This window comes from Mesoplodon bidens (assembly GCF_964165515.1).
Source record: "Mesoplodon bidens genome assembly, chromosome: 8".
Taxonomy (NCBI): Eukaryota; Metazoa; Chordata; class Mammalia; order Artiodactyla; family Ziphiidae; genus Mesoplodon; species Mesoplodon bidens.
This window is the reverse complement of record NC_138165.1, coordinates 33,335,118-33,348,034: the sequence shown is the minus strand read 5'-3', so window position 1 is coordinate 33,348,034 and position 12,917 is coordinate 33,335,118. Positions and strand designations below refer to the sequence as shown.

Here is a 12,917-nt window from a genome sequence, read left to right as displayed (position 1 = left end):
AACCTGGGTAAAAGTGGTGGCACGAGCCTCTGGCTGGTTAAAAAACACCAGAGTTTCATTCTCGAAGGCTCCAGCTTGATTTTACCCCTGTGAGAAGTAAGAATGGTAAGCAGTGAAGGTCACAGTATGATATTCCTAGATTGAGCTTTGGAATTCAACTTCAAATATGCTTCTTAAGAGCATTTATTCTATATCCTTCACCTGGGAAGACAATGAAACCTTTTAAGAACTAAATTGTAAAAAATCCATAATTATATAAAAATGTCAAGAAATCATGTTTATATAAAAACAAAATTCTACATTATATCTTGTCACAAGGTATGTATAATTCCAAGTTTTTACAAAATAAAAGGATCACTATTTTGAAATCCATGCCTTCAATTTCCTTAAAATTTTTTTCATGCAAAACTTTATGTTCATTTCCATACCAGTCTGTTTATGTTACTGGTGCATATAATAGATACACATATATAAAATATGTATTACATAATATAATAACAGTAATTCATATTTATATCTCTAAAAACTTCTAGAGATCATTTCTCCCCAACTGTGGTATAGCTAGATATTTTGAAAATGAATGGAAGGAATAGAGCAGGTAGAGTTTTCAAATACTATCTAAATTAATGATTAATTTACTGCCTCTTCTTAAAGCAGAAATGTGTTGCAAATTTTTTTTTTCTTTTCTTTCTTCCTTTCTTTCTTTCTTTTGAAATGTATCGTTCTGTTAGGTTTAACTTGTATGATTTTTCACTTTGTCAGCAAAGAGAAAGGATATTTTGTGTCCCCCAAAGCACAGCCCAATGTTCTTTTTCTACTTGTGTTCAAAAAACTAAGAAGCGCGAACCAATATGCCACTTTATGGATACGTTATTTTTAATTTGTGTGTGTGTGTGTGTATGAGTGTGTGTGTGCAATAGCTAATAAAAAAGAACAACCCAGCCAACATAAATGTGAATCTGACATGTGACCTCTGTTCAATGCCAGCAGTTTTCAGAAATTTCAGATCAAAACTGAACTTCGCTGGAATTTATTTAAATCTATTCTATAATGCTGATTTTTACTTTTATTTTTGAAAACAGTGTACAGTTGACCCTTGGATGAAACAGGTTTGAACTGTGCAGGTCCACTTACACACAGATTTTTTTCAATAGTAAATACTACAGTACTACAGGATCCTTAGTTGGCTGAATTTGCAGATGTGGGAGTGCAGATACGAAATCATGTATGTGGAGGGGCAACTGTAAATTATACCCGGATTGTCAACTTGATGTAGGGTTGAACCCCTAACTCCTGTGTTGTTCAAGGGTCAACTGTACTTTTAAACTTTGTGTGACCATACGTGAGAATTGCCCTATTATTCTTTCAAGGTTTTTCTGGTACTAATTTAAAAAATCATCCACATAAAACTTATTGCTGAATTTAATTTTACTGTGCAAAATAATTTGAAATTTTATCCTAGCTTTATAAAACTTTAAATTTTATTTTTACTTTTAAGTATTTTCCCTCTAATATATCTGTACACTTTAAACAATTTTATTACATTCTGTAATTGGATTCCATGTATCCAAAACTAGCTTGGAAGAGGACAGATGATTATAAAAAAAAATTGCCCAATGAAGAATTTTTGTTCAGATAATAAAATGTTTTCAAGGACTTGAAAATGAAGACATTGTATCTCATTGTTCCAAATTTATGATTTTTTACTCATTAAAAAAAAGACATGACAATGAGGTAGTATTCTCCTAAAGCAATAATTTGAAATATCTGTGGACATCATAGAGGTTTTTTTTTTTTTAACATCTTTATTGGAGTATAACTGCTTTGCAATGTTGTGTTAGTTTCTGCTCTATAACAAAGTGAGTTTTTGAAGTATTCTGGAAACCAACTTTTTGGTAAAAAGAAATTAAGATATATCATTTCCATGAGTGCAGTGAGATGAAACCTATGATGTTAACATAGCAAATGTTTCTCTACCTCTTTGGCTTTTCTATCTCTTCTTGACCCCAAGCTAGTCTTGTCCCTAGTCTTCCCTTATTTTCTCTTTGTAATTACTTCTTTGGGGAACTCCTCTATTTTCAAGGAATCAGATAATTATGAAATCTGCGTTATTAAATCTATTTTTAAACCCTGACTGCTCATTCAGTCTCTCGTTCTCACTATATCCCACTTCTAATTCAGTATGTCCCAACTGAATTCTTTCTCTTCCCCCATAAACCTGGTAACCTTCTTAAAAAGGCCATTTCAGACAGTTGCATCACCATTTTCCCAATTTCTCAGATTCTTTACTAGGTTGGTCAAAAGCCAGTTAGTCTCAGTTCCCATACTTATTACCCTAGCCCAGAATTCTGTCACCTCATTATTATCAAATGATTGTTACCACATTCCCCAAGATAACAGTTCTCATTCTAAACAGTTTTACTTATTGCTATCAAATAGATTTTCCTAAAACATCACTTTCCTATTGCTTTTCACCTGCTTCAGAACAAATAGCACCTTATAGACTATGCAGCCAATTCCAAGCTCCTTGACTTACTTCAAAGACTGTATAATCTGAAACTACCTTACTCACCCATAAATATTTTTCCAGTCTTTTCAACCAATACTTTATACATGCTGATTATTTCACTGCTGCACCTTAATACTAAGCTCACTCTAAACTCTGGCTTTTGTTTAGTAAGTTTCTGCTTTTTGCTTTCTGTTCATGTATTTGACCCACATTTTGAGGCCTACTTTAATTTTATCTCTTCTGTTTAACATTTTGCTATGTTCTTGCTGCTCTCAATACTTGTATAATCTTGTATTCAGTCCTACAGGATTAAACTTTTTAATAGGTTTTTAATAATTTTGTGAGTTAGTATTAGCTTCCTCAAAGATGCTGAGATTTCCCTGAAGGGGGTTATGTTATGAATCTCTTCTTAACTCTTCCTTACCCTTAGTATCCAGCAGAGTGCTGAATTCACAAAAGTACTCAATAAATGCCTGTTAATTAATTGATGATTTTCTTAAATAAATTTATGTCAAGTGATGGAAAATAAAATTAGAATTGAATTCTTATTTGACCAGAATGAGCAACACATAAATTAGAATTGAACTCTCTAAGTAGACTTTGAGTGGAATTTCGGAGAAAGAATGTTATACCTCATTTTGTATGTATTTTTACCTTTTTCAAAATATTTTCAAATTCACCATTATAATATATCTCAGAAGCTCTGAAATGCCTGAAAAAAAGGATCAGGAGGCTATCAGTTGTGACACTGTCAGCTACTTACTACTTATACAAATTCTGTTGACACATTACTAAAAAAAGAAGGTTCCAAAATATGCAAATATGCTCACAGAATCAGACATCATTTGTCTGATTCCTATGGTGTCAATATTTATACCCTCATGCTAAAACCTGTCTTTTATAACCCTGTGCTAGACTTAACTTCCTACTGGTATATCAGAAGTCTATAAATAAGTAATAGTAAAAAATTTAATCCTGTTTTCCACATGCAGAATTGCAGAATTAATACCACTAAGCTACTATCATAGGATCCTATGAATTTTAATCCTACAGGAGGAACAATGTCCTTTCTTTTCTTTTAAATAAGTAGTAATATGACAGTAAGAACAGCTTTTCAGTCTACAGTTTAACTGTAATCCTTAAGTAGAGTTTTTCTAAATAGTTCTTACTATTTCCAAGTTAATCTGGAAGACCTTATAGATTTGCTCATCCTTGACTGGGCAAAATGTAATCAGTACTACTTTTAATTTCCTAATATGTGTAAAATTTTAATAAATGAATAATACTCTTATCATAGGCAATAAAAGGTTTAGAGGAGAACAAAAACTACATAAAACTTTCATATTAAAAATAACCATAGCAAAACTTAATATATTATAGAAAGTAAGGAGATAACACTTTAACAATGATCAATAAAATATGGTTCATTGTTATTTTTTCTAAAGAGCATAATCTAATGTAGAATAGAATGTATTAAATAAAATCTGTTTTTTGGAAGGCCACATTTTTTAATCAGACTTTCAAACTATCAAGAAGATGAATATACTAATTATTCAGAATGATGATTTTCTGTGGAAAGTTGGAATTTCAATGGATGGAATTCTCAAAAAAGAATATCTCATAATTTTCCAACATTACTGTATATATGGCTTTCGGTACACTTTTTAATAATGCATATAAGCACAATAAAAACACTAAGTAACTGTGGTGCATGGTTTTTATAGGAAAGGCAAGAAAAACTTTAAAAGCATTCTTACCTCTTTGCTTTCTTCTAGTTCTGACTCACTGCTGAACTCTTCAGTATTTAAGTTTTCAAAGTCAGACTCTCCAACAGCAATTGGCACTGTTACAGTGAGGCTGGGATTATTTATGAATGACATATAGTCATTTTCCTCGATTACATATTTTTCAACACTGCTTCCAGTACCTACACCACTGGTGGTTCCATTCCCATCCTTAAGATAATTAAGCTCTTTGCTTATTTCAATCCCAGTATTATTGGACACACAGCTGTCTATTTTGTTGCCTTCATGGATTTCTATAACTTTTGGCTTTCTGAAAAAGGTTTTTTGGAAACACTCCTGTATCTTATTTTTCACATAATCAATTCCCTTTTGCATCCTTCCTACTGCAATCTGGAGATTATTCATTTCATTATCATCATCAGTGGCAGCAAGATTGTCTGAGCTAAATGAACTCAACAATAAGGCCAGAAAGAGGTTCAGAACCTAAAAGAAAAAAAGAAAATTTTGCTGTATTAATATTGAAGTATGCATAAACATAATAGCTTAAACAGGGAACTCATAGATCTTTGCTAAAATTAATTCAACAACTGCTTCTTGAATACTTACTGTATTTCAGAAACCTTGTCTTAATCACACACCATTTAAAGAACCTGAAATCTTCTACCTGCTCTAAGGGCAAAATGGTAAAACAAGCACCCTTCCTTTCAAATCGAGAAGGACAACAGGAAACTGGAGGTTCTAAGATTTAAATTGTGTCTACTCAGGGTTGCCAGTGAAAAGACAAAAATCCCATTTTTGTGGTTTTGGCCAATGAGAAAAAAAGAGATATTTTCATTTTAGTCATTTTACTGCATTTTACCAGTTTGTCTAGGGAATGTCTAGCTTCATGTGTGTAAATAATGAATTTATTTATTTAATAGCCTGATGGATATGTGTTAAAACAACATACTTGAAATACAAATTCCATTGTCCAATGACCACAAACTTTTATAGCAGCAGAAATTACTAAAGGCAAATTATAAAAGGTTTAACACATTTCTCATCAGTATACTTTGAAATATATGTGTCCAAATAGTTCAACAGATGGAGAGAAGTCTAAAATTATTCCAGGGTTTAGGCTGGACCCATATAATGTAAATTACTTTTCTTTTTCCTTTTTTTTTTTGCAGAAAATATGAAGAAATCTCTCAGTGTATCATTTGGATACATGGGAAAAAATATTAACCAATTAACTGATAAAATATGAATAATAGAATTCATTATAATTGATGCAAAAGAAAATTTATTTATAGGAATATTTTTAGCTTGAAATGTAGTTACTGAGTTTCAAAAAAAGTTGCATGGTAGGAAGACTCATGCTAAGCCAGAACCCCAGTTTGTTGCCTTATTTTTATATCAGATTTGTTCAGAATCTAGAGCTTCCTTATTTACTATTCTGAAAAAAATTGCATGTCCACAGGTATCCCACAAACATTCTTTTAAGCAGTCTCATTTGAAATGTACTTCTCAAAGGAAAGGTTCAGTATGATAGCATAAAGAAACACTCTGACCACACATGATTGAAAAATGTAAGCATTAAAACACATAAACATACAAATTGTGCTTCTATATTAGTGCTTTTAAGTCAGAGCTAAAATAAGTCTTTTAAATCTGGTCAGTGTTTATACATGTGCATAACTTAAACCACAATAATTTATTTTCCTTTAATAAAGCAAATTCAGGGAAGAATATACTTCCAAGTTGTTTGGATAATTATAATACATAGCTAAAATATAATACACTATTTCGTTGAAATTTGTCTTCAAAATTTGGTAATATGCAACTTATGCCTCTGAGTAAGCAAACAATATGAACTATGTATGTGTAAAGAACAGTTTCAATACAGTTTCAATAGTCTTTTTTGTTTAGAGTTACTGGAAATCATTATCTCATCAAAATAATAGAATAAAAAATAATTCAGGCCATAAAAAATAATATTAGGACAAAGTTAGTTTTGATAAAAACATTTTTTTTGAAGAAGGAAAACTAAAAACTAATATTTTTGTCCCTGGACTGTCACGGGTATACCTCATGTAATCCTCACATAAACTATAGGATTTCAGTTTTGTTATTCCAGTTTCATAGTCGGGGAATTCTAGGCTGAGAAAAGTTAAACAACTTGCCCATGCTCAGAGTGCTAGTACTGGTATTTGAGTCTAGGTTGTTGATGATAAAACCAGATGTGTCTGCTGCATCAGGCCACCTTCCTAGCCACTGTCTGATCTTGTTCTTAATTATGAGCGTTTGTAATACATACGTACCACCAGGTTTCCAATGACCATGACCAACATGAAAACAATAAGGCACATGGTTTGGCCAGCAACCTCCATGCAGTCCCACATGGTCTCTATCCACTCTCCACACAGCACTCGGAACACAATCAGGAAGGAGTGGAAGAAGTCATTCATGTGCCAGCGTGGGAGTTGACAGTCACTAGATATCTTGCAGACACATTCTTTGTAGCTCTTACCAAAGAGCTGCATGCCGACCACAGCAAAAATGAAGACAATGATGGCCAACACCAAGGTGAGGTTACCTAGAGCCCCCACTGAATTGCCAATGATCTTAATTAGCATATTCAGGGTGGGCCAGGATTTTGCCAGCTTGAAAACTCGAAGCTGTAATCAAGTGAAAATATACTCTTAGTAGTAGTCACAATATAATTTAAAAAGTTAGTTAGACATCATTTTATCAGTATGATACTATATTGTAGTCCCACCTCTGAGGAATGTAAAATCTCAAACTATACTAAAATTCAAATCCAGAAAAAAGTGTTAATAATACTGGAATTGTTAATCAAATCATAATATCATTTAAGTGCAAATATAAGAGAGAGAAAATATTTCAGAAATGATAAAACATTTCTGATTCATCAACAGATATATCCACGAAAACAAATTAATACTTTGATTACAGACATTTGTGAATTTAGCAAGCTAATGTCACCTCCAACTATATTTTAGAGAGTAAAAAGAAATATTAAAAGTATGAGTTATATATTTTTAATGGACATTTATAATATAAAAGTAAAACTAATTTGATAAACTTAAGGAAAAGCTTCTTTTCAATTTGAAAAATACATTTTACTTAATTTCCAATAAAATTTTGCATATTTTTAAATAATTTTTTTTGCTAAATGCAAAAAAATTTGTTATACCGTTGTCTAAAGTGCTAATGGGATCAAATATTTCCCCACATATTCCTTTAAAGTAGTTACCACTAATATAAGTAAGGTTGATAAAAAGATAAGATTAATTGGGTATAAAGTTTTTATTTATATTTCTTTATAGACTTTAAAGCAAAAAATTTTTTTAATGAATTTAAAACATAATTTTAGAAGCACATGTGTGTTTTTAAATGTGCCTTACATAGTTAATTATTATGAAGTGTTTCAACCATTTTTCATCATTCTTGATAAACAGTCACACTCAGCTTTAAAGGGAACATTTATATATTTTCTTAGAATATCACACATACTGGTTTAAGTTTAAAATATCATTGAGGTAAAAAACTATTAAAAACTATACACATTAATTCATTTTTGAAATAAGTATTTTGCCAATGAAAGATAGAATATAAACATAGTCTATGCAGATACCAGTCTGAACGATCTCAGTACAGACAGTCCCTCCACATTTGCCAGGCCAAGCTCCATTAAACTAAGGCTGACAATAATTCCATCAAAGATATTCCAGCCCTCTTGGAAATAATAATATGGATCCATGGCAATGATCTTGAGGACCATTTCTGCTGTGAAGATCCCGGTGAAGACCTAAAGTAAAATAGAGATCAGTACTTCACAAGCATTGAAAAAGTTTTGACACTCTAAGAATTTGTAAAGAAGGTTAAACAGTTATGAGTAAGAATATCTAAAATTTAAAATGAAGAAATGTGACAAATGGATATAGAAGTTTAGCATTTTTTCAGGGGAATATTTTAAGTGGATTTGTGTTAGTTAATGAATCTGCTAGATTTCCAAGACAATGCTGATTTGAAAACATTTCATTGTCCACATTTGAAATCTGATAATAAATAATAGCTACTGAATTATTGCCTTTTTTGGTACCCTATGCTTCTACCATAATCACAGCCAATTTTTTTTAAGTATTGCAATAAGAACAATTTATGTATTATTGGAAGTCACTCAAAAATTACTTCAAATTGGTAAAAAACATATTTTGTTCTTGATTTTTATTTTTTTTAAGGGACACCACTTTATTTCTATAATTTTATAAACATTCCTGAAATAAGAGTGAGTTTGCCACAAATGTTTTATAATAATTATTTCTGGATTTATGCCTCAGAATTAAGGTAAATGGATAAGTAGAGCAAGGAACTGCAGATTTAATTGAAAGCATCAGGAGAACATTCTCAGTATGCATACACCCAAAATTAGGATTAATAAATTATTTGAGTGGCTGGATGAATGTCTATTTGAAAATGGTTTTGTTTTTTAATTCAAAACCACAGGCTTAGACGCCCAAGGACATGAAGAGCTATGAAATTACTCTTGCGAAAAATCTTTTAAAGCAATTATATTAATTAACTATAGGTAAAAACTGCATATTATGACTAAAGTCAAGCTTACCACTTACCAAGGTAAATCAGCCTTTACCTTTAAGGAACTTTGTCAAAATAACAGTATCAAAATTATTTGGTTTCCTAAAATATCATATTAATTAAAGGAAATCTTGTTCTACTCTTACAAAGTATAATTGCAGCTAACATCTCATTTTCCCAATCACAGAAAGACCTAAGAGAAATACCCATACCAGAAAAGATAGCTTAACTTCAGTTCATCATTCATTCACTCAAATAGAAGTAAAATGTAATTCAAGCAAGCTTAGTACATGAAAATCCAGATATGCTGGAATGCACATTAAAAAGTGATTTTTTTCATTTATAGAAGGACTTACCCTGGGGTATTTTTTCCCTGGTGAATGTAAAATAAGTTCTGATTTATATGAATTTTATTTCTTATATAAAGTTTTAGGAGCAGCTACTATTTGAAATAAACAGCCTGATTATAGAAATATATTAGTTAAATTGAGTTAGACACAATCCAGGTAAATGATCTACAAATATCTCTTCCTACAGAAAATCATAAGGTGAACTTTTCAGCTCTTCTGAAATGACTAGAAGATGTCCTGCATTTAAAAAACCCATACCTTAAACTTACATTCTTTCATCTAAAATTTAATCCCAGCATGAAATTCTCTTTAAAAATAACATTTTAATTACAATTTGCAGTTTAATGCCATAGCTATTTATCTCTTTAAATGCTTTCAATTTAGGCCCTAAAAATCATTGGGATTGTTTTATGTACATTTTAGTCTAGTTTAGCATTGTCAGTGACTAAGAGTTTTGAAAAAATCTTTCTCATTCTAGCAAAGGTCAACTGAGGCTATTGATCATGATGCTTATGTTTATAAAATTTTAAAACTCCATCAAAAAATGCTAAGAACACAGAGAACTGCAACCCCTGGATATGTATATGGTTATGTACATAAATCCATGTATGGTTTATAAACATACATTCTGCTGCCTTTGAATTTCTTTATCATGAAGAATTTTTAAGACTAAGACAATTAATAAAAACATACTGAATGTTTATTGTTTGGACTTAGCCTAATTATAATATATCTTGTCTTCTGAAGAAGCTTTTTGTTTTTTGAAATTTTGGATTATATGTTTCTGTAGCCATTCATTCATTAATAAAAAATTGCTGAGTACTTACTAGACGTTGTACTAGGCTTTGAAAATGCAGTACTAATTAGGATATACAAACTGAGATTGCATAAACCTAATTCATTTAGGCTGATAAATTTCTTATGAACAATACATCTATAGGCTTCCTAAGCCAGCTTCTTTAATGAGGAGATAAATTCAGTGAAAAGTTTCTAACCTATTGTACGTGATGACACAAGACAATCAGCAGAAGTGTAAGTGCTAAAGATGGGGATGAGAATCAGCCTGGGAGTCTGGACCAAGAGTAAACAAATTTCAAGCATTTTGTTTTGGGGGGCACTGGGCTTGGATGATCAAATGTTAGGGCTTAAGGTCTCAGTTCAGGGATAAAAAAGTTTCCTTACTGAGTATTTACTTAGAGAGGAAAAGTTCTGTCGATACATACATTAAAAAGATAGAAATGTTAGTTCTAAAGACTCAGGTTTGAATATTGATCAGTTTGCTCCACAGAACCTCTTCTTGTCCAGACTGACATTCCACTCTTTTGTAGTGAATTTGATATAACTGTAGCTGCCTTTCGCTCCATTACTATTATTAGCTTCTTGTTTTAATGGTTTTAGTTTTATCATCCCCATGCCTTTTGGATTTGTATCTTTAAATATTTGTTGTTGTTGATTCTTTTTTGAAGGATGAAATTGAAATATATTTAAAGAAAAATGGTGGGACATCATTTAACATTTATGATTTTCTTTTATCTCATCTGTCAAATGAGGATAGTGAGATGATTCATCAGGTCTGTGTTTAATATTCTTGGATTTCTATCAGTATTATATTGCTTAGCAAATTTTATTACAAATTGTAGTGTACACACAATTATTGTTACACAAGAGCTTTATTAGTAGTTGTTAGAAAGAGACGAGAAGGCAGTTTTATATTACACTAGGAGAGGAGTTAGATGGCCAAATAGCACTTCTTCATTGATGCGAGAGGCTTCATAGGTGAGGTCTAGAATTTGGCTCCCATGGGTTTTACCTTTCAATAAACGAGCCATTTTTTTCCTTCAAAAAGTTATCATGTTCCTTTCCTGAGATTTTGAATTCATATCCTACACCACACCATTTAATTAAAATAATTTTGCTCATTATGTTTCTTTAGACTTTTATTTGCAAATAGCCTGTAAGATTTTTAGAACAGGTACCATTTTCTAAGTTCCCATCTAGGTCTAGCAGAATAAAGGGATATCATGGACCTCTAATCACTGGTTAGGAGAGTTATAGTAAGAAAGATAATTAGTGTAGGAGCTACAGATCTCTATCGATATTCCCTGAAGAAAAAGTTACAGGTTAGTTGGAAATGTTTGTATGATGAAGAGGTTATCTAACCTACTATGATTGATGGAAGATTCCTTGCTTATAGAATCCCTAACATGAGTGCGTGGGTTTTATAATGGTTAAAACAAAATTTAAAAATGAAAGCAAAACAGAGCATCTTAGAGAAACTCAATAGAGATTTGAGGTCTCTTGATACTCAAATTTGATCAGTCCAATCAACAGGAAGTGATGTAATTTTTATATGCTCCAGAAAGAGGAAACAAAAAGGCACATTGATCTAAGTAAAGACTGGAAGTTCCACAACTCTTTTATGGAACATTCTTTTGTTATCAATTCAACCAAAAAACTCGATGTCCTTATTTATAAGGCAATATGCAATCATTTGAATAGTAATAAACTAGTCCATAGAAATTTTAAATTTATTTTAATGAGCAAACTGTAAACTCCCCACAAAATAGGCAATGTAACATCCATCCATGGAGTATAATATAAATCCAAATTCAGCTAAGTACCCATGCTATAAGGAATATATTCTCTCTTTTTCTCTGTGTATATATATTATATATATATATATATAATTTTTCTTATATAAATATTTATTTTAAAGCTTATTATGGATATAAAATAAGATACGCGAAACTATGAAATACTTTACAGATATACAACATTATTACTACTACTCATAATGAGCTTTTAGCCAATAGTAACAGTCAGTTTACACATTCTCTTATTCCTAAGGTTAGGAATAGTTAATTCTGTTCTTTGTCGTCTACACTCTCTGTCTTCAAGAGTCTCGTTTTCCCAACACTAAGCTCAGCTTATGAATGGTTCTACCACAAACAGTCAACGAGTGGTAGAACCCCACTTCCCTACTTCATTATCTCCATCACTACTCAAAGTTACAGATTTTAGAATGAGGGACATTTAGTCCAACACACTGTGCTCATGAGAAGGAAATACTTGTGACTTTTTAAAGACCACCCAGATATTTAGCATGGACAACTGGATTTGGACCCAGATTTAGTGCTTTAGTCTAGTGCTTTTCCATTTGATTGTCCTATAATCCAATGTCTCTTATCCTGTCGCTCCATACTCAGTTGCTTCAACATTGAAATTCTATAAAACCTCAGTTTCCTGCTTCACTCTGACAAATTTCCAAAATTTTCCCTAACTGTTCAACTTCCCTAACTGTCTAACATCCTGGGAAAAATACAGCAGCTAGAGCAGAACTATTTTCCGTCAGTATTTCAAAGAAAGGTTAATAGCATACAGAAGAGGAAGGAAATTGTTTATTGAGCACGTGCTAGATGCCAGGCACAGTGCTGCGTGTTTTCACATTATCTCATTAGATCTTCACAACAACTCTGGGAGATGAGTATTATTATATCCATTTCAATAATAGAAAACAAAGACACATATTTTTTATCAAACTTGTCCAGATGCTTCATTATTAGTAAGGTCAAACCCAGTTCCACCTGACTCCAAACCCATGTTCTTTTATGAAAAGATGCATGATGCCTTTTTGGGTAGGAAACAACCAGTTGGTTATTTATCGAGCTACAACCATGTGTTTAAACATTCTGCAAGATACAAAAGAAAAATGGG

The 12,917-nt window shown here is 31.7% G+C and overlaps 1 protein-coding gene across 1 annotated transcript in view; it reads right to left on the bottom strand.

Moving 5' to 3' along the window:
* LOC308621477 (sodium channel protein type 3 subunit alpha-like) overlaps positions 1–12,917 on the bottom strand; it is a 111,367-nt gene that overhangs the window by 30,445 nt on the left and 68,005 nt on the right. The window contains 3 exon segments of the mRNA XM_081242072.1: positions 4,267–4,737; positions 6,555–6,911; positions 7,892–8,065. Of these exon segments, the coding sequence (XP_081098198.1) occupies positions 4,267–4,737; positions 6,555–6,911; positions 7,892–8,065 (1,002 nt within the window).